General features: G+C 50.8%; 8 protein-coding genes across 8 annotated transcripts; 5 read left to right on the plus strand and 3 right to left on the minus strand.

Annotated features, from left to right (window-relative positions):
* Nucleotides 1-855: 855 nt before the first annotated feature.
* Nucleotides 856-3,760, plus strand: ASPSYDRAFT_553376 (uncharacterized protein). The gene is made up of 4 exons (XM_040849024.1): nucleotides 856-1,726; nucleotides 1,780-3,409; nucleotides 3,475-3,498; nucleotides 3,622-3,760. Exons 1-4 carry the CDS (start codon nucleotides 1,243-1,245, stop codon nucleotides 3,671-3,673), a joined length of 2,190 nt encoding a protein of 729 aa, XP_040697044.1. The 5' UTR covers nucleotides 856-1,242; the 3' UTR covers nucleotides 3,674-3,760.
* A 272-nt stretch (nucleotides 3,761-4,032) lies between these two features.
* On the minus strand, nucleotides 4,033-7,071 carry ASPSYDRAFT_163318 (F-box domain protein; the record flags this gene model as incomplete). The annotated part of the gene is made up of 2 exons (XM_040843153.1): nucleotides 4,033-6,751; nucleotides 6,872-7,071. 2 exons carry the CDS (start codon nucleotides 7,069-7,071, stop codon nucleotides 4,033-4,035), a joined length of 2,919 nt encoding a protein of 972 aa, XP_040697045.1.
* A 996-nt stretch (nucleotides 7,072-8,067) lies between these two features.
* ASPSYDRAFT_62396 (putative C6 transcription factor) lies at nucleotides 8,068-10,418 on the plus strand (the record flags this gene model as incomplete). Its single annotated transcript, XM_040850120.1, has 5 exons — nucleotides 8,068-8,765; nucleotides 8,824-9,261; nucleotides 9,319-9,700; nucleotides 9,761-9,896; nucleotides 9,961-10,418. The coding sequence occupies 5 exons, from the start codon at nucleotides 8,068-8,070 to the stop codon at nucleotides 10,416-10,418; spliced, it is 2,112 nt and encodes a 703-aa protein (XP_040697046.1).
* Nucleotides 10,419-10,680: 262 nt separating this feature from the next.
* On the minus strand, nucleotides 10,681-12,812 carry ASPSYDRAFT_51374 (protein translocase subunit TIM50). Its single transcript, XM_040848280.1, has 3 exons — nucleotides 12,340-12,812; nucleotides 11,541-12,281; nucleotides 10,681-11,481 (listed from the first exon to the last, which is right to left on the minus strand). Exons 1-3 carry the CDS (start codon nucleotides 12,613-12,615, stop codon nucleotides 10,891-10,893), a joined length of 1,608 nt encoding a protein of 535 aa, XP_040697047.1. The 5' UTR covers nucleotides 12,616-12,812; the 3' UTR covers nucleotides 10,681-10,890.
* Nucleotides 12,813-12,906: 94 nt separating this feature from the next.
* Nucleotides 12,907-14,439, plus strand: ASPSYDRAFT_555946 (uncharacterized protein). The gene has a single exon (XM_040849064.1). It carries the CDS (start codon nucleotides 13,309-13,311, stop codon nucleotides 14,221-14,223), a length of 915 nt encoding a protein of 304 aa, XP_040697048.1. The 5' UTR covers nucleotides 12,907-13,308; the 3' UTR covers nucleotides 14,224-14,439.
* On the minus strand, nucleotides 14,439-15,707 carry ASPSYDRAFT_163027 (proteasome regulatory particle lid subunit RPN11; the record flags this gene model as incomplete). Its single annotated transcript, XM_040843129.1, has 4 exons — nucleotides 14,439-14,587; nucleotides 14,648-15,183; nucleotides 15,241-15,494; nucleotides 15,639-15,707. The coding sequence occupies 4 exons, from the start codon at nucleotides 15,705-15,707 to the stop codon at nucleotides 14,439-14,441; spliced, it is 1,008 nt and encodes a 335-aa protein (XP_040697049.1).
* Nucleotides 15,708-16,320: 613 nt separating this feature from the next.
* rpdA (histone deacetylase RPD3) lies at nucleotides 16,321-18,548 on the plus strand (the record flags this gene model as incomplete). Its single annotated transcript, XM_040843159.1, has 4 exons — nucleotides 16,321-16,533; nucleotides 16,593-16,893; nucleotides 16,946-17,487; nucleotides 17,538-18,548. 4 exons carry the CDS (start codon nucleotides 16,321-16,323, stop codon nucleotides 18,546-18,548), a joined length of 2,067 nt encoding a protein of 688 aa, XP_040697050.1.
* A 454-nt stretch (nucleotides 18,549-19,002) lies between these two features.
* ASPSYDRAFT_51380 (60S ribosomal uL14 domain-containing protein) lies at nucleotides 19,003-20,353 on the plus strand. Its single transcript, XM_040848281.1, has 4 exons — nucleotides 19,003-19,054; nucleotides 19,368-19,828; nucleotides 19,936-20,013; nucleotides 20,087-20,353. The coding sequence occupies exons 2-4, from the start codon at nucleotides 19,472-19,474 to the stop codon at nucleotides 20,117-20,119; spliced, it is 468 nt and encodes a 155-aa protein (XP_040697051.1). The 5' UTR covers nucleotides 19,003-19,054; nucleotides 19,368-19,471; the 3' UTR covers nucleotides 20,120-20,353.
* Nucleotides 20,354-20,359: the final 6 nt, after the last annotated feature.

Raw genomic sequence — 20,359 nt, forward strand, 5'->3', positions numbered from 1 at the left:
AGAACCCCGTCTCCAATTCCGCTGGGCGGTCCTCCGAACGACGCCAGGCTGGACTAGAAGGCGAAGATATAGCCGATTTATAACAGATTAAGTCCGGGGTAGGCGTGGTAATGATGTCCTTTTCAGTTTACGAGAGCACAACAAGGGAGAAAACAGGTACGAGTTGCGCAGATGGCAAAAAAAAAGGCCGGTGAATCGGTCACACCGTTTTCGAGTACCCACGAGCAAACGCCAATCAGCAGCCGAATTGGCAACGTAGGGTGGCTGCAGAATCCGACACCACGGGCCAGCGTTCAAGATTGGCTTTTTTGCTCGACCTGTCTCGCTAGTGCGGTATCGGTCTGAGATGTCGGTGGGATGATCCGGATTATTGCGTCTGCGATGGATGAGTAACTGAGGCTCGCCGCTCCAGACAGCCGGGCGGGGCCATGGACCATGGTCACGTGGAGCGCCACGTGATAAGGACATCGCCGCTTTAACGGCGCTCCCATTTCTCTCTTGTCGTTCGGGATCCTGCACCGGACAGTCTATCCCACGCTTTCTTCGATGAGTGTACTGGAAATCAGCGGATTCTCAATTCTCATCCAGTGACGACAGTTCCCTCGCCCGACTCACCAGAGCCGCCGATCTTCATCTGCAGATCCGATTCGCGTTCAGGGCCATTGCATCATTAAAGCTATTTTGGGTTCATTGTTTGACCCCACAAAGACACTCCAATCCTTCCATGCCTTCGAGAACATCGCCCCTTCGGCCCCAGCCCACCCTTCTGGCGAGTTCCGCTGGCGAGAACAGCTACACCAATCTCTTGGTGTAAATATCATGGGCAGTGTCTCGCGCTTGCTGACGTTGTCATTGTGGCAGTGACGGAGAAGCCGTGCAGGGCACTTCCAATAGCTCGTAGAAAGTTCGGGGCTGTGCTTTTTAGTAGATGTGCCCAGTGCCCAGGTTTCATGATGATCGTGGAAAAGGCTTAGTTTCTTGGCCAAACAGGTGTCGTTTCTGTGGTTTCTTCATCCCCATTTAGTTAGACGGGGTGTACAAACGTGTGCAGTAATGCCGCCGGGGGCCTGAATGATGAAGATCTATCGTTTCCTTGCAAATCGCGTCGCCCGACGGTGGCTTGAGGCTTTTTAGTTTCTACAGAGTACCGGCCCGATTTCTTATATCAGCCTGCCGCCGCCTCTAAAAACATGCTTCCATGAATCATCCATTCTTTACCAATTTTTTAATACATCTGCCATCATGGGCCTGCTAGAGGATACAACGACCGAGACTTTACGAACGCAATCGGGGGACAGTCCCCCAACATATGCCCAGACCTTAGGCCAGCCGCCTACAGCTCCTCCCTTGAATCTGGCCCACAATGCCGGACCTGCAAGCCATACAACCATCACCCACTACGAGTGCATCGCCCATCTCAAATTCCTGGCAGCGTTGTCTGATCTTCGGGATACTGTAACAAGCAGTTCAAATCTCTTCGATATCTCCGATCCAAACCCGCGAGAATTCGGTGCACATATCAACGAAGCGTGGGCGTTAACCAAAGAAAAACGCTGGGCTGTCTATACGTCTAAGGCCGTCGAGCGCTATACAACTTGGTGGAGAGAGTGTGTCCCAACGACTCGCTCACAGCCCACCACTGAACTGCTGGCCTCCGAGGAGTATGACAAGATTACAGCCTGCGACAGTCCTCTGTCCTGGACCCCGGATGAGTTGCCTCCGTTAGGTAGGTCCCATTAATCTTATTTCCTACCAACTGGATTACTTACTGTGTTCTAGACATCTTGATGGTTTGGCATGCACATATGCTCAACCCTCGGGCCTTCCTTGAAGACTGCATTCGACAGGGAAAGATGAGCTTTTGGGCTACTGGTTTCCCATGGGAAGCTATCAATGCCTGCATCGATGACCAGGCACTCACGTATGACGCCGGAAAGAGTGCGGCTAACGTCTTCGCCTGGAAAACAAACCTCCAGTGGAACAGCCTCGAAGATATGCCGTGCAAGTTGGTAGATTGTCCCAATTGCGGTTATAAAAATCCAGCGCCCTGGACTGATGGAAGATTGACCCTTCGACTCGATCAAGCGTTTGACCACTGGACTGGTTTCGCAGACAAGAATTTCAGGATTTATTGCGCTGAATGTGAGCTCCGAATCACTCACGATACTCTTCGATTCCAAAAATTCAGGGCAGACGTCGAAGGCCTGCTGAATGAGGATATCCCCATGCCCGGCACGTATTTGAATGTATGGGGTTTCCCTGAACACCAGAGCTCGACACGCCGACGCCACCAGCAAGCAACTTTCCCCAATCGGCTCATTCGAGCAGCCAAACGCGATTTTGTCGACTTTTTCAAGTCGACCTTGTGGACTTTCCCAAGCATACCGATGCTACGTGATCACTTGGAAGTTTTTCTGCAAGATAGAGAGGTCATGCGCGAAGCAAACCCTAATGGAATGGGGGTCTCACTCCAGAAAGATGAAAAAATCGCCGTTCGCCGCATGATGTCTCGGTACTGGGACAACAGCTCTCAGTTCGCCCTCGACCTCGTCGGCGCCGTCGTGCGGCAAGGCACTTTCGTCCAAAAGATGGACAATATTGACTGGCTTCACTCCCCAGCCGTATTAGAGACAACTCTCCGCTTAACCCGCAAATATGCAATCTTCTTCAGCATCATGTCCTCCAACCCAGGCCGCATGGCCGTCCCAACCCTCGATGTCGACCTAGCCTGGCACACGCACCAACTTGCCCCATCCCGTTACTTCGAATACTCAATGCATCGCACCTCGCAAGACGGCCGGCGCGCAACATTCATCGACCATGACGACAAGGTCGCCGAAGTCAAACTCTCCGACGGCTTCGAATGGACCTCCAAAATGTACCGCAAGCTCACAGACGGCGGCATCTACTCCGAATGCACCTGCTGGTACTGCGAAGCCACCCGCGGCTCAGACCTGCAACGCCGCAGCAGCATCATCTTACCTACCTCCTCCGGCACAAAGGCTCGATCCGCAGCAGCCAAGCTGCACGATAACCCCGACATCTCCTCAGACCCCGACAAGAACCCACACATCTCCGCGCACAGCGCCGTCAAAACAAAATCCGACGTCCCGGCCGCGAAGGTCTCAGGCATGGACGCCAACGAGGTGAAATTCCTCAAGCTCCGCTCCGAGTATGAACGGACTCGTCGGCGCGCTGACAAGCGGAGTTCGCGAGACGGGATACGCCGCTCGGACGATGGTACTGATGCGAAAAATGGGGGTAATGCGAATGCTTACGCCGCTTATCCGCTTGTGTGGGGAGTCCCCGTCTATGTGCCCTTTTATGCGCCGTACTCTGGTGACCCCGGGGTTCATTCTGATGCTTATGCTGCGGATCCGAGTTGCATGAATCTTCACCAGGGGCATTCGGGGAATTGTGCTGCTGGGACTTGTGGGGGTGCGGTTGCGGCTGGGTCGTGTGGTGGGATGGGAGGGGGCTGTACTGGAGGTTGTGCGGGTGGTTGTGGTAGCGCCGGCGGGAGTACTGGAGGAGGTGGAGGAGGAGGAAATTGTGGTGGCGGAGGGGGAGGCTGTGGTGGTGGTGGTGGTGGAGGGGGCTGCGGTGGAGGGGGTGGTGGAGGTGGTTGTTGAGCAGTAGATATGTACTGGTGCATTACTATTATAACGGCTGATTACTTTCTTGTTCAAAATATGATTCCCACACCCCCAATTCTCACGAGAATGGAAAAAATGGTTACTTTATGAAATATTAGAAGATATAAGATATAAGTTCATTTGTGAGTGCATTGACATTATACTAAGCCCAACCTCAAAAGGCTATAAAAGACCACAAGCAAATGGCCAAATGGGCATATGCAAAAGAAAAGGATAAGCCCATATAAATGATCAACATCTGGTATCATTGCTTTCAAACGGGTGTATATCGCTAGGATATATGCAAGAAAAAAGGGGCAAAAATGGGGATATATAGATAGACAATGTACAGAAGAAAAGAAGAGGAGAGGTATGAAACGGCTTCTCAAGTGTTTTCTCACATCACACTGCACTTGCTTCGGTTTTTCTTGCTTCTTTCATATATCGTCCGCTCATTCCACTCTTCAATGCGTCGTCGCCATTGCTGTTCCGGTGCAACTGACTGCGCACTTGAGTGGGTGGGATCGGTGGACGCCCGGCGATTGCGAAGGGCTATCGCTGAAAAAGATGGTCTATTGTCGTATGACTGAGTGCGGTCGTGGCGCGTGTTAGAATGCTGCACCGGGGTTTCTGGGGTGTTTTGCATGAATTCAGGAGGAATAAGATTCGGTGACGATAGAGAGTAGAGATAATTATTCATGGCGGGGGGAGTCGGAGGAACCGCCGGCATAGCGTGTGTTCCGTTAGTAAATTGACCACTGTTTGGAAGTTGAATCGTCATGGGTTGGAGTTGAGCTGGAAGGGTTGGGTTCTGAGATGGGTTTAATATTGTCGGACCAGTAGGAGACACCGGTACCGTTGGCACGGGATTCGCTACAGACGACTCATTCACGCTGCTGAGTTGTCCAGTTTGGGAGTTTCCTCTTCTTCGCATAACGCTGCTGCGCCTTCGCGGGGGACTATCAGAAGGTGAGGGATCCACTATATTTCGTCTCATCCGGGATGACAAACTAGGTCCAGTTACGGTGTTGAGTCTGGACAGAGAGGGCCGAGATGAAGTGTCCGACGAGAAACGAGTGGATAAAGATCTTCGAATAGAGCCCGCTGTATTTTGACCAGGTCGACGTGCTGGAGGAAGTAAAGTCTGTCTAAGGTAATCGGGAAGTGGCGCATCTGCCTCTCGAGAATACGGCGGAGGCGGAGGAACCCAATTATCTGCATCACTCTCGTGGGGTACTTGGAAAATCGGCGGGACAGGTGTATCTGGGAACACACGGGGTGGCTCACGAGCCACCCGCCTGCGATTAACTGCAGCAGCAGTAGCGGCGCGCCGTAATGTGTCTTGTGATCGTGGTTGTGTGTTATCATAAGGGCTATCCGGGATTACAGGGATCTCACCATCTCCAACTTCACTTGATGAGGCGGAAAGGTAAGAACTGTTCCTGCGAGGGCGTCCACGGTTACTCGAGCTGGCCGCTGGATAAGACTCGCGAACCCCTCTGCCTGGTGTACTGTTAGGGTTCCCACGGCGTAAACGAGTCCTCGTCCTTTCCAGTTCGACCTCGGTATCTAAACTGGAATTCGGTTCGCGAAGTAGTACAGCCTCTGCCTCTCCGATCTCGATAGTGAGTTCCTTCAAACCTCCATTCGTCGCCGAGCGCGCAAAATCCAATAATAGGATTCTTCCACCATCAAGAGGTACATCCTCTTCGCCAAAACTTGCATGGTCAACTCCACCGGGGGCCACGGCAGCCAACCTTCGCGATTCACCTGTGATATAATTACGTTTTACCCAGCGGGCAGAAGTTATACCTGGAATATCTGTTACCCTGTGGCCTTTGATGAGCATCTTCGGCCGGGTTATGGTTTGCTGTAGCCGATTGATGTTGGTTCCTGAATCTGTAATCTCGGTTGACTGGCTTTGAGCAGTAAGATGCCAATTTTGTGATTCGCTGACATTTTGCGACACGGGTGCAATGTCAAGACGGTCAGGCAGACCATACACCCAAACACCGGATTCCTTAAATCCTAGGGCGACGAGTTCACCCTCGCAATCTGCGGAAGCGAGCATCATCGGGGGCCGTTCTTCGAGTCTATGCTCGGCCACCGGGCTCGCAAAGTATGCTGTACCAGAACTAGTATTGTTCGCCCCAATAGCTCTAAAGGCTCCAAGTCGATTGTCAAAGCCCAGAATCCAACTCCCTTCACCCTCCGTGTGTAATGGCAACAGGCAGGCGTAACTGTAGTTGTGGACAATGTCTGGGAAGAGTATTTGAGTCGTCCACATCTGAATCTGAACATCTTTGATAGAAAATTCGGCCTCTTGTTCACCATAGAGGGGTACCGTTATAGTAACTAGACTGCCCGTCTCATGATTGTCCAAGGAGCCCAGAAGGATGACGCCATCCGAGGAAAACGAGAGCGAGTCGACTCCTGCACAGCGAACAGCCCTTCGTGCAGTTGGCAAAACCCCCTCGCCGACTGCATACACTTCAATCATATCATTATATGCTATGGCAAGAACGGCACCAGTTGGGGACAGAGCCAAAGTACGCGGGACATCATTTAGTTTGAGGTCCTGGATAAGCTTGGCCTCCGCGCTAGACAGACTGTAGATATTGACTTGGTGGCTCGAAGATACAACAGCAAGAAGTGATCCATCGTCCAAAATGGTAGCGTGAAGCGGGCGCCTCAAGGTTTTGAGCTCATGCTTCACCACGGGAGGCTCTGAAGACACGTTCAGAACAACAATCCGAGAAGAACTGATGCAGAGAATAAGTTGGGCACTCTGCGAGAAAGCAAAACGGAAAGCTTCACCGCGCGGAAACGCTGTCGACGAGCTCATAGACGAGGAGATAAGATTTACCATGGTCTGTTGGGGGCGAAAGAATACATCGAACCCATTGCGTCTAATTTCAGAGAAAAATTGCAGCTTGAGAGGCGCGAGACTGCGAGTCTGCAGTAGACCTTCCTCGGTTGCCTTCTCTGCCAGTGCAAAAGAAGGACACCGAGACAAATGATAGGCATACAAGACAGGCGAGTCAGATATCCTCCGCCATTTTCGGTTCAACAGAGTCAACGATGCGAATGTACTAGCATCAGCTACACGTAGAATTCTATATGTCGAGTTAAACACAGAAACAAAACTCCGCTTTACGTATATAGATGACGACTGCAAAAGCCTTCGTCACCGCCGCAGCTGCAGGTAGCCCGAGAAAGGTCAAAACAGTACTTACTGCTCAATCACAGTCTTTGGTAAACGACTGAAGGGAGATTTCGGCGCATCCCGACTGTCTAGAGCCGTTGCAGCCTTCGTTTGTGGTCCTTGTTGCTCTGTAGGTTGGTTTCGGGGTAGTTGAGCGGCATCGGACTCAACAAGCGACACGCCGTCGACATCACGTCGCTCATGCGGAGGGGGCCGAACATCCTCCTCCATATTCAATCAAGGCACATCGCATAGAACGGTGGGCATATCCGAGATCAATTGCGCAAGTGCATGATCTTCCGTATCAACTCAAGAAAGAAAATCAGGGGGGGAAGAGAACTGGTCTTCGTAAAAACCAGAGATATTCGCTAGTGACTTGGGCCGGTGGCTGTGTCGCTGCAACGGAGATCTCGTCCGATCACTCAAGGCACGCTTTATTGGCCCTCAGCAGTAAGCCCAGTTTTCTCGAAACGGCATCCCCGCAGAGATTCCAAACGCGCTAACACTGTCTGATGCGCACTGAAAAGCGCGTGTTGGGGGCTGCAGTCGGAGAGTCCGCGATGGGGAGCGCGGTGACAAGGCAGAACCGATCGCTTGGCTGGTGTAGACCGACTGTCACTCGGCCATTCACAAGCGATATAAATAGCATGCACGTGATTGGTCGCGATGCTGAGTCAGCGCTCCCCCACAATCAGTCAACTACAAGGGCGTCTTTTCCGGCGAGAAGAAGTGAAGAGGCCAAGAAAAAACGAAAGAACTCTGCTGTTGCTGCTGGCTGGTGATAGGAGACGCTCCCGAAGTTGCAAACCATTGGTCGCGAGTTGCTGACCTGTCAATTGATCAGTAATCCCGATCCCGTTGGCTCACTATTGTGGAAAGGCGAGCGATGTCGCATGCTGAGTGACTCCGCAATTGGATGCCACTTGCGCTCGATCGAACTGCGCCGTCTCGGATTGAAAGAACCTGGCTGAATGTTTTAGCCCAGTAAGAGGATTCCGCGACGAGAGCTCCCTCTCATTCGGCTGCAGATCACAGCAGACCCTGCCGTCCACCGCAAATCCACAATTCTCACCTCCCACCCCGCGCCTCGTTTTGTGACTCGGGAATAGCCTCGGGTTCCCGCATCGCGAACAGTCGGGTAGGTCACGTGCAACCTCGTCATTCGGAGACGCTTCAGGTCCATGCGGACAGTGTTAGACGAGTTACTTGGCGTCGTCGGGGTGCAACATGCCTCCCTCAACTGTCAATCCTGGCTCAAACCCGAAGACTCCCTCCCCAGCATTGAATGCGGGAGCGAGACCCTACCGGTCACACAAGGTCAGAGCCTGTGACCTGTGTCGCAAACGCAAATCAAGATGTACAGTCGATATCCCGGGTCAGTCGTGCCTTTTATGTCGAGTTCAAGGGGCGGATTGCCATTATCAAGAAGAAGCCAGCGCTGAACTGCCAACCCCTCACGGCCAGGAGCCCGCGGCGTGGCATTCAGATTCCGTTGGAGAGAGTTTCCATGCGGGCCAGAAGCGCAAGCGCACTCCTGACCTGACTTCTCCCTCACAGCCATCCCGTCGACGTGATGGTTTGTCTGAAATTCGGCGATCCGACTCATCAGTGCCTAGTCGGGGTAGTGAGCCCAGGCGACAAGGAGTCGAGGACCCTCATAACGAATCGGTCTTCATAGTTGGTCCCGTTGTAGCGGACGATGCAAATGTGATTGAGAAACACATGCCTCCCCAAAGGTCTAACAAGTCTGTGGAACCGAAAAATCATCCCTACAATGTCTACTCAAACGACCCGAGAAAGCCCATTCTCTACCAGACCGTGTCCAGGCGGAGACAGGGAATGCGCGTCGGAATACCACCCGGAGAGAACCAAAAGGAGATATTGGAGCAAATTCTCGGACCCTTCAAGGACGAGCTAGTTAGATTGTATGCTTTCCGGGTCGCTTACTGCATGCCATGCATCTTGCTAACCCCGAACTCTCAGGTTCCTTGATCGATTCAATGCAGCATTCCCCATATTTGATGGCGAGGCTTTTTGGGAAGCTTATGTTTCAGACTCGCCTAGCGAACCGCCGGCGTCGCTTCTGTGCCAGGTCTATTCCATGTCATTAGTCTACTGGAAGCATACGCCCACGCTTGCCTGCCATCCGAAACCAGATGTCCGGTATGCCGTAAATCTGACTGTTGCCGCTCTTCACGAGGAATTCTCTGCCCCCGGTTTGTCGACTGTGAGTGCAGCTCTCATTGATTTAACCGGACGACCTATCTTTTCCATGACGGGCAATGCCATCAGTTGTGGGCGAATGGTCTCCCTCGCTCATTGTCTTGGATTGAACCGAGACCCCAGCAACTGGAGATTGTCTAAACAGGAACAAAATCAGCGTGTCCGCTTATGGTGGGCTGTCGTTATCCATGATCGCTGGTGAGCTGAAGATCATACTCTCTGATTTATAATATCTACTAACATTTCGGTGTTAAGGGGAAGCTTCGGACACGGTGTACCCTCCCAAATCGCCCGAAACCAGTATGATGTGCCCCTTCCCACTGTGGAAGTTCTGATACCGCCAGCGTCACGTTCACCTGAGCGAGTAAGGGCAGCGCATTGTCACATCGCGCTATGCCGTTTGACCGAGATTCTGGGCGAGTTACTTCCTCTTGTCTATGGCCTCCAACACCGGTCACCCCGTGAAACAACTAAGGAAATTCGACGAATTCGCACGGACTTAGACGTCTGGGAAGACTCGCTGCCAGACTGGTTAAGGACCCCCTCAGACCAATCAGAAGATCGGATAGCTGGCCTCTGCAGTTTACAACTTGCTTTCTTGGCCGTGAAGCTGCTCGTTGGAAGAGTAGAGCTGAACGTAAGATTTTACCCTTTGAAGGGATAGTCAATGTATTGGCCTAACCAAGATTTACTCCAGGACGTCAACAATTCAGAATCGGAACTCCCCGAAGCCCGCCGATACTTCCATACGGAGTGTCGAAAGGGGGCTGAAGAAATAGTGCGATTCATCTCATCCCTACAAAAAGACAATTTCAAGGAATTTTGGTTACCTTGTATGCAACCACCTCCCCCTCCATTCTATCATTCATTCAAGCAAATAAACTAACCCACCACCAGACAGCGCCTTCCACCTGACCTCAACCGCCACCCTCCTTGTGCGCTGTGCCTTCGAGACTTCCGACCCCGAAGTCGCCCGCGCATGCCTCGCAAACGTCGAGTCATTCCGCGCCGTCCTCCGCCGCTTCCGCGAAGAATATGATTGGGATGTTGCCGACATGTGTCTCGATCACTGCGAACGAATTCTCAGTCGACTCCCAGCCGGGAGTGGCACCAACGGCACCTCCTCCACTGATCCTGCGAACATTGGCAGCGGGCTCATGGGACCGCCTGATCATACGAATGGACTCGTCAACCCGGCTGCGATATCGATTTCGTTGCCGGAGACGCAGACGAACAATGATATAGTTGACGATATGATGTCGATTTCGAATACCTTTGGGACCATGGATGGGTTTCCCTTTGATATGACGGGAATTTGGGATGTCTCTGTTTTTCAGGACGTGAATCTTACTTGACTTTAACACGTTGGAATGCATAGGTTTTGGAATTGGAGAGTGACAGGGAAGCCCCTTTAACAGGTGCTCTAGTGTATCCTTTACTTGTATATATATACCCATCTGTGATTATCTATGGAGTGTACATTGAATAAATAAAGAGTCATGCAATATATTACCAGTAATAACACCATCATGTACTAAGTAAAATAATATAAAAGAAGCTCTATTAGAAGTAATATTCAATTTGTACAACATTAATCAACATTAACATGTTATTTTACAGTCACCCTTGATGCTCAAGTAGTTAGTAGCCAAGAAGAAAAACCCTCTATTTAATACACCCCACCCGAGAACGAAAACCGCAAAAGCATCTTAGGAACACATGAGAAAAAAAAGAATTGGAGGTGAGAGAAAAAAGACACATGACAACAGGCACACTTCCCTGTCCTCTGTATAGCAAGTACTATATACTTCCCTCAAGAGGTGGAATTTACTCCTTCTTGGGGCCGCCGAGGAAACCGGTCAAAGAGCCCTTCATGCTGTCCATTTGCTCCTGTCGGAGCTTCTCCTCCTCGGCAGCCATCTCGGCCAACCACTTTTCTCCGTTTTCTCGGATCTCTCTCTCGATCATCTCGTAGTTCTTCTGACCACGCTCCCGGATCTGGTCCCAAAGCATCTTGCCTTCCTGCAGGCCCTGAGACGGTGATTGTTCACCGTCCAAGGTGCGTGTGGATGACTTCAAACCAAGAGCTGAGGCTAAACTACCGACGCCGCTTCTGGGGCGCTTCTTCTGCTCCTCTGCAAGCTCCTTCTCAAATCGCTCGCGCATGGCCTTCTCACGCTTCGCGAACTCAACAGGGATCGGTTGACCTTCGAAAGACTTGAGAATAGGACGCACATCATCCACGCCCATACCTGCGAGGTACTCAAGGAAGGGGATTAGCGCCACGAGAGTCTTGTCCTTGGGATTTCCATTCCATTTGTCGAGAATAACGGCGTTCTCTGGCTGCAAGCGGGCATGTTCATCCTTGGTATCGATCAGAATAACCTTGGACAGGTCACGGTTGAGGTACGAAAGGTCCTAGTAAACCAGGTTAGTTGCACAGGCAATCCACTTCAACTATTTGACTGGCGACATACCTTGATGTATTCTCCGTCTTTATATCTGGTGGCTTCCCTGAACAACGGCCAACGGATGATGCGGTAGGGGTCGAGCTTGCGGAGCACCTGGTCTGCCATCATGCTCGGCACGCTGGTGAAAAGGACGAGTTCGTAGTACTGGTTAAGATAGCGAAGGAAGTAGTCGACTCCAGGTCGCTTGGCAACACGCCATCCGTGCTCACGGCTCCATTCGCTGTGTACAAGCAAATCCTCCAAACTCAGGACCAGTGTATACGGTTGGCGAAGGTTGGGATCTTCGTCAGGGAGCAATTTCGGGAAAGCAGGATCCTTGTAATAGCTCGTGAAATCACTCATTCGAGCCTTGATACGGTTGTACCAGAGTCCGAAGCCCCAGCCGGACGGAGTGTCGGGATGGGCATTCTCCTCCTCAACCGTATCCCAGTTTCGTCCGAAATAAGCCACTCCACCGACACTTCCAAGCAAGAAAAGAGCGTACATCAAGTTAGCCATGCGTGCGCGCTTGCGGTCAAGAGACGATTCATAGCCACTTTTAGGGATGTCCCCACGGCCGCCATCGTCGGTGTATTCTTCTTCGAACCGGGAGGGATCTTCGGTAAGGTTCAATGATCCTCCACTGCGGCCCTTGGTGCGATTCTCCAATTCCGCAGCGAGAGTGGACGGAATACCTTGTGTGAGATCGGGGAGCGGTTTCCGGGGTGCATTTTGTTCGGGTTGTGTCGGGGAGGGTTCGGGGTCGAACTAAAGTATTGTAGTTAGGTCAAGAATATTCGCTAGCTCTTTAAGAATCTCAACTTACCGAATCAGAAGCTTGTGACGTGGTATTTGCGGTGTTGGCTTGAGGGTCTGCTTTCGTTTCGAATTCCGCCTGCTCCGCGGCATATTGTTCTTGCTGCTCAGGCTTGACAGGTTGTTCAGCCTTCGATGACTTGACAGAATCGGGCAGCTTGTAGGGAGTCTTCGGTTTGGTATTCTTCGCGTACCATCGCGAATGTGTGGCAGGGAGCGCAGATAGACGAGGAGCGGAGACGAGACCGCTCGGTCTCGTCAAGGGCAAGACAGCGCGACGAAGCATGCTGTGTTGGATGGATGGGCAGAAACTAATAGAATAATGCAATCATGCCCTGCACGAAAAAACAGGTGAATGTGCTGTCTCTAGCCCAAGATACGACGCCGCTTGGGATACAAGGACTTAACCTGAGCGGCGGGGGTCACAACAATGCGAGAGACGCGGGTTGAAGTAGAAAACCGGAGGCGGTGTTGGAGCTCAAAGTTGGACTGAGCCAGGAAAAGTTGAAGTTCCATCACCGGTTTCCGGTAGGTACGGCGAGTGGCGACAGACCACTTGCGCAGTCTCCGGCCGTTAAAAGGACCCGCCTTTTATCGCTTCTTATTCTTTTCTTCTTTTTTCTCCAATTTTGAAAGTTGATCACCCAGTCCACAAATTTGACCCTTCAAGCCATTCTTATGATGCATGCAGGGTTGTATTAGCTGGGAAGACCTATGAAGCCAGTCTTCTATCCCACACCCAAGAGCCGCGGCGAAGATATTTGTGCAGCTGCAGCCCCGTTAGTGGGATACAAACCTGATTTTTCCTTTCTCGATGACAAGTGGAGGACGATGCTTGCTATCCCGTGAGAGCGTACCGTCTTGTCCATCTTCTACATCAATTTTAATCAATAATGGCATGATATAGACTATCAGAATCGCCAAGTGCCGGCTTTTTTACACTCCTGTATCGTTATACGTATGTCCTCTAAATCACACAATGGCCGACGCTCTCATAGAACCACTGTCGAAAGTACGCTTCGCGGATCCGGCGCCGGGCGTTGATCTCAGCCTTCGTTACCTTCGAAACATTAAAGGCACCGCGTATGATTCAGAGGAAGAAGAAGATGAAGATGAATACCCGTTGCCGCAGGAGCCATTTCGTTTCCTTGATCTTCCCGCCGAGATCCGTCTTCGTATCTATGACTTTGCCCTGTTTACGCCTCCACGTCGAAACAGAAAATCAAACGGCAGCATTGGGGCGTCGTCAAAAAATCCAATGCGGTCCCCTCTATCGCACCGTATCGCACTGTTCCTTACCTCGAGGCAGGTGCACGATGAAGCAACTGATTTCTTTTACTCAACGCAAGCATTTCGCGTCTTCCATATCCAAGATCACGCTCGAATGCCTACTATTAGGGGTATTCCAAGCAAATATCGTGCCTCTATCGGCACTATCGAGTTGATCCTCGGATCCAGCTGGACGGCACCACCTCGCTCGTGGAAGGTCACTCGCCACTTGGGTTTGGAGGAAATGACCCGCCTCCGACTGCTAAAAGTGTTCATTGAGTGTGACCCGTCTCATCCTGTATTCCACGGCTTTCGTATTTCGAATAACTTCTATTCGGATTTTGCGGGCGGCCTATTGCAGGAGATACTTGAAAGACTACCGAATTTGGATTATGTCGAATTCGATGGGAACCCATCTGTCATAAAGACTGGGTCATTGATGCAGCGACTGCTGCACGAGACAAGAGAAGCGGGTAAAAAGGTCGTATGGGGCCCTCAACGAGGATGGACTGATTATGATAAAGAAGATATGGTTGCCGATAGGACATTCTACCAACTGAAAAGCATCAAACCTCGGGTGGCTAGTGTCATGGAGGGCTCTTCCTTAGTTGAAGAGGTCATGTAAACCTCAGTCGGCAAACCTCGATTAGATTTATATACAGAATTGGCGTTCTGCGGATAGACAACCGTATATAGGCTTTGCCACAGAGACTACTTCTAGAAAGGGAATGCGATTGTACAATTCAATATCCATGTTGTTGATGAAAAAAGACCGTCAGAATGTCATTTTAGGTCACGAATGTTTGTAGCTATCTTCCGGTGACGTAATGTATATATCCACTACAGCTCTTCATCGACATCCATGCCGGTGCCATTCTGAGGGGCCTTGTCGTTCGATTGCCGTGCCACCGAAGCTTCCTTATCAATCATCTGTCGTGAAACCGCAACAATGTTGTCTTCGATCAATTGTTGGCTCACATCTTCGATGTCTAGAAAGAGATTTGTGTCAGCAAGCAGACAGATTCAAAGGTAGTAAAAGCAGAACTTACGCTTCTTGGGATCCACCTTTCCAACATATCGTGTCTTTAGCTGGTCCTTAGAGAGCTCGGTTTCCTCCTTCACTCGCTTTTCGTAGCCTTCGGCCAAGTTAACGAGCTGCTTCATGCGGTCAACATTGTGCTGGCATTCATCGTGGAAGTCGTTCATTTGCAACGCCTCGGTCCAGACGTGCTTGTGCAGGTTCATCAGCATGTTCTCCTCCAGTCCTGTCTTGCGATAGTTGATGCCGATGCTGTAGTAATGTCTGTTTAGGCCATGAATCAGAGCCTGAATTGATGGCTTGTTCAGGTGACCAAGGTTGGAGGTGGTTTGTCGGGGTTCTTGACCCATAACGACGGTTTGTGGCTGGATGAGTCGGAAGGCATCAATGACAACCTTGCCTTTAACGGACTGAATCGGATCGACGACCACAGCTACAGCGCGGGGGGTAAGCTGCTCAAACGACTGTTGGGTGTTGATATCGACGGAAGAAAGCCAGCACCCGAATCCAGGATGCGAGTGATACCAACCGACAACGGGTTCCGGTCTATACAAACAAACGATCTCAGCACATTGCAATTTAATCGAACCGAGAAAAGCTTACCGTCCAGTTTGCCGCAGCATATCCATCATCTTGGTTTGAAAAACAGGATCCACGGCCTCGACACTGACACCTGTACCACTCTGAGGCATCGCAAACACATCCGTTACCCGTACTGTATATTCATCCACGAATTCACCCAACATCAGACCCATAACTTCCATAGGCACACCAGCCCGTCCATGTCTTAACATCTTCAGCAGCGCGAGTGATGAGATGTGCACAGTTTCACAGTTATCAAGGAGATTTGGGGTATCCTAAATGATTTTCAAAGTCAGTAAATGTTATCCGTTTAGTCGTACTCGCGAAGCATCTTGAAATAAAGAGGGCGTGCTCAGGATATCCGACAACTTTGGAACGAGGTACAAGTTGGACGAGAGAGCCGGGGGAGCCAAACTCACAGCGCCGGGGGGCGAGCCAGCCATTCCCATGCCTTGGGCGGCCTGTATCATCCGAGTGAGTCTATCCATGACTGCTGATGGTGTCTAGAGGAAGGAGATATAGAAAGCAAGAAACGGCCACTTCCTCAACGGAAGCTCCAAGGTCTGCAGGCTGGAGCGGCACGAATGTGGAAATAGTACGATGACAGTAGATATAGCACACTTGTCAAGATGATAAATTAAAAAGAATGGAAGTCACAGTAAGATGGGAAGGTGGAAATGACGGGGAAGATGGGGGAAAGGTATCGACTCGGCGTTAGTTGAGTGCCGTGATGATCCAGGCTTGAGCTCTTCCAGGCTGAGAGGCTGACGAAGGCGGTGAGCGAAGCTCCATTCTGGCACAGTGCCGCCTTTCGCTCGGCCTCCCCTTCGTTTCCTCCCAGCCGGAGTAGATTCTCATCCATCCCGATCTCTCTCAATAACCCAATTTCTCTGATGCATAGCCATTAGTTGCATTATCTGACGGACAGTTCTGTCTGTTTGAACTCGACGATATCCAGAATTAAATTATTCACGTGTCTTTTCCCTTTCCCGCGACCTACGCTCACACCTTGTGCTCCGAGCAAAGACCGCGCTCTAGAAATCACCACCGGCCGTTTTGACTGAGCATTGATTAACGCCTTCCCACGAATAAAGTTCAAAAATGGCCTCGGGGACTTCAGGCCCAGCAGGGCCTCCTCTGGATCCCATCAATTTAAATGGCGCCAGCGATCGCGGTAAGAGAGTCGCCTATTTCTACGACTCCGATGTGGGAAACTATGCATATGTGTCGGGGCATCCGATGAAGCCTCATCGCATCCGGATGACGCACAGTTTAGTGATGAACTACAGTCTCTATAAGAAGATGGAAATCTACGTGAGTTACTGTCGCTCGATTGTCGTGGGTAGGCGGTTTACTAATTGTCTATCTTGTAGCGTGCGAAACCCGCCTCGAAATTCGAAATGACCCAATTCCACACCGATGAGTATATCGATTTCCTTTCCAAGGTGACGCCCGACAACATGGAGACATATGCGAAGGAACAAAGCAAGTACAATGTCGGTGATGATTGTCCTGTATTTGATGGGCTTTTCGAGTTCTGTGGCATTAGTGCTGGTGGTAGTATGGAGGGTGCCGCCCGGCTCAACCGCAACAAATGCGATATTGCTGTGAACTGGGCCGGTGGCCTCCACCACGCGAAGAAGAGTGAAGCTAGTGGGTTCTGCTATGTGAATGGTAAGTTAGGCGCCAGTTTGTTTTGTCGGCATACTAATATCTGCTTTTTCAGACATTGTTCTCGGTATTCTTGAGTTGCTTCGTTTTAAGCAACGAGTCCTATATATCGATATCGATGTTCATCACGGTGATGGTGTCGAAGAAGCGTTCTACACCACAGACCGCGTGATGACAGTCTCATTCCACAAGTATGGAGAGTACTTCCCCGGAACAGGTGAACTGCGAGATATCGGCGTCGGGCAGGGTAAATACTATGCTGTCAACTTCCCCCTCCGTGACGGTATTGATGATGTCTCGTACAAGAGCATCTTTGAACCCGTCATTAAGAGTGTTATGGAGTGGTACCGTCCAGAGGCTGTTGTTCTTCAATGTGGTGGCGACAGTCTTTCGGGTGATCGCCTTGGGTGCTTCAATCTCAGCATGCGTGGCCACGCCAACTGCGTCAACTATGTGAAGAGCTTCAATCTACCAACCTTGATTCTCGGAGGCGGTGGATACACTATGCGCAATGTTGCACGAACCTGGGCTTTTGAAACCGGTATACTTGTTGGGGACTCTCTGGGATCTGATCTTCCTTACAACGATTATTACGAGGTAAGTCTTCCGCGTAATATGTTATTGGATAACATACTTATACGACACAGTATTTTGCACCTGATTATGAGTTGGACGTTCGCCCATCGAATATGGACAACGCAAACACAAGAGAATACCTCGATAAGATCCGTACACAAGTTGTCGAGAATCTCAAACGAACAGCCTTTGCGCCCTCTGTACAAATGACCGATGTTCCCCGTGAATCGCTGGTAGACGGCATGGATGATGAAGCGGAGGCGATACTCGACGATTTGGACGAAGATGAGAATAAAGACAAGCGATTCACAAGGCGCCGATTTGATCAATACATTGAAAAACCTGGCGAGCTCAGCGATAGCGAAGATGAGGACGAAAATGCCGCGAATGGAGTCAGCCGTAAACCAGACCACCTGAAACGACGAAACCAAGTCAACTATCGACTTGATCTTGCGGATTCCGGGGTTGAAAGCGGAATGGCAACCCCGCAGGATGCTTCGTCCGTCCCTGACGATGAAATGGACACTGGTGTCGATGAAAAGATGACAGAAGCACCTGAACCCGTGGCTGGGTCTGAAGCGCAAGGGACATCTTCCGCTGCTGAGGCGCCATCCAGGGCGGACAATGGGTCGGTTGAAGAGCCTAGTGGAATGGCCATCGATACAAGAGAACCAGCGCCCACTTCTGTCCCTGTTTCCCGCCCAGACTCTCCCAAACCAGACGAAGACACCGCCATGGAAGATGCAGAAGCCACCGCACCCGAGACAGAACAAAAGGATACGCCTGCCCCGAGCGAGACTAAAGACGACAAGCCCGCTAATGAAACCCCGGCGGCAGATAATGCGACGGAGTCCACCCCGCAAACGAAAGCCCCCTCTGAGAGCAACGAGGGTGAGGAGCAGAAGGAACCAGAGGCCACGAAGGAAGCGGAACCTACAGAAACAGGGACGACTGAGGGGGAAAAGACTACCGAAGCACCGCAGGTAGATGAATCTCCCGCGGTGAAACCAGAACTAGCGACGTCCAAGTCGAAGGAGCCAAGCGCAGAGCCACGGCCCGAAGCTGCGCAGAGTGAGGAATAAACGCGGCAATGATGGCAGCGGCGTTTGTACTCGGGTTCCTGGCGCAAAGGGCATGGTGTTTAGGCAAACTATCTTGGGCATTACTTCAAAGGAGGTCTCTTCTTCTTTTTCTTTCATATTTATGTTATACCGCTTTATATTTAAGCATAGTGACGAGATAATTCATGTAACTCAATTGCACTTCTTGTATGCGCCGTTTATCCGTACATTACTTTTGCCCTACTTCGATCTCGCACCGTTTTAACCAAGTATCTGAGCTGACTAACAAAGCTAAGAGGTCTTTTCCCAAAGTAGTAAAGGCTTAGGGCTCAGGAATCCACTTCAGCACAACCAATAAAACTCTACCGCCAAGATTTTGCAAGCACACCCGCACTAAGCGAGAACACTGAGAAACCCAAGCGGAAAGCCATCCACCACCTCTCGACCTCTCGTCGCCTCCCTTTTGTCGCCAAACCCGTTATCCGACACCGTTAACGCGAATACATAGCCAAGATGTCCAAGAAAGGGTGAGTTCTTTTTTTTCCGAATTTGCTTTGGTTGTTTTTGTTGGTTTTGCGGTGGGATACGCTACGCCATGGCCGATTCGACTACTTCGACTTTCAAGATACATTGGAGGATATGAAGAGGAGATCATATTCGGCCACAGAGAGAGAGGAAGAGAAGGGAGAACCCAACGGATACGAATCCAGAGGTCGATCGACTGCTTTTTTATCACCGCGCCTGGTCGGGTTGGATATGATAGGGATTCGACATTTGAAACTTTGCTTGGTAAACACCATGTGTTGGGACGGAAATCGCTAACCAGAATTCTCTTCACAGTGTTGCCGGTAACAAGCTGAAGATGTCGCTCGGTCTGCCTTGGTACGTTCCAGTCGTCCATTCATCCTACCAACCCAGAATTCAAAAATTCCCGGACATCGAAAATGAACATCAACCCCGAATACTTTTTTCTCCCACACCATCAGACTCGCACATTGCACAATTATGACACTTCACGGAATAATGGGACCGGAAAACTAACATTTTGGAATAGCGGCGCCGTGCTTAACTGCTGCGACAACTCCGGTGCCCGTAACCTCTACATCATTGCTGTCACGGGTACTGGTGCGCGCCTGAACCGTCTCCCCGCCGCCGGTGTCGGTGACATGGTTATGGCCACCGTCAAGAAGGGAAAGCCTGAGCTCCGTAAGAAGGTCATGCCCGCTGTTGTTGTCCGCCAGAGCAAGCCCTGGCGCCGACCCGACGGCATCTACCTCTACTTCGAGGACAATGCCGGTGTTGTACGTTTTGAACTTTCCAACCTAAATTTCTCGCTCATTGAGGAATCCCGGGTTCCTCTTTTTCGAGAGCTTAAGGACGACAAGAAGCTAATAAGTAACCTCTGCAGATCGTCAACGCCAAGGGTGAAATGAAGGGTTCCGCTATTACCGGCCCTGTCGGTAAGGAGGCTGCTGAGCTTTGGCCTGTGAGTTACCGCCTCCCGAAATATCACTCTCTACCCCAAATATTTGGGCTCATGCTAATATGGTCATTCGCAGCGTATTGCCTCCAACTCCGGTGTCGTCATGTAAACGGGTTTCAACGGGGAAATTGGGATGTATTAGAACGAAATACCAGCGGGCTTCTCTTTTAAAATATGAAAAAGAACTTGATACTCTTTCCACATCTTATCTCTCTCTCTTGGTTTCGGTGTTAGATAACGAAGGCTCCACCTACCTCCGCTACCGCTGCCGCTACCTATACGTACCAACTGAGCTACTATTACCGTTTGAAATGAACCATATGATTGTGAATAGGAAATGTCAGTGTCG

This window comes from Aspergillus sydowii (genome assembly GCF_001890705.1).
Source record: "Aspergillus sydowii CBS 593.65 unplaced genomic scaffold ASPSYscaffold_17, whole genome shotgun sequence".
Classification (NCBI taxonomy): domain Eukaryota; kingdom Fungi; phylum Ascomycota; class Eurotiomycetes; order Eurotiales; family Aspergillaceae; genus Aspergillus; species Aspergillus sydowii.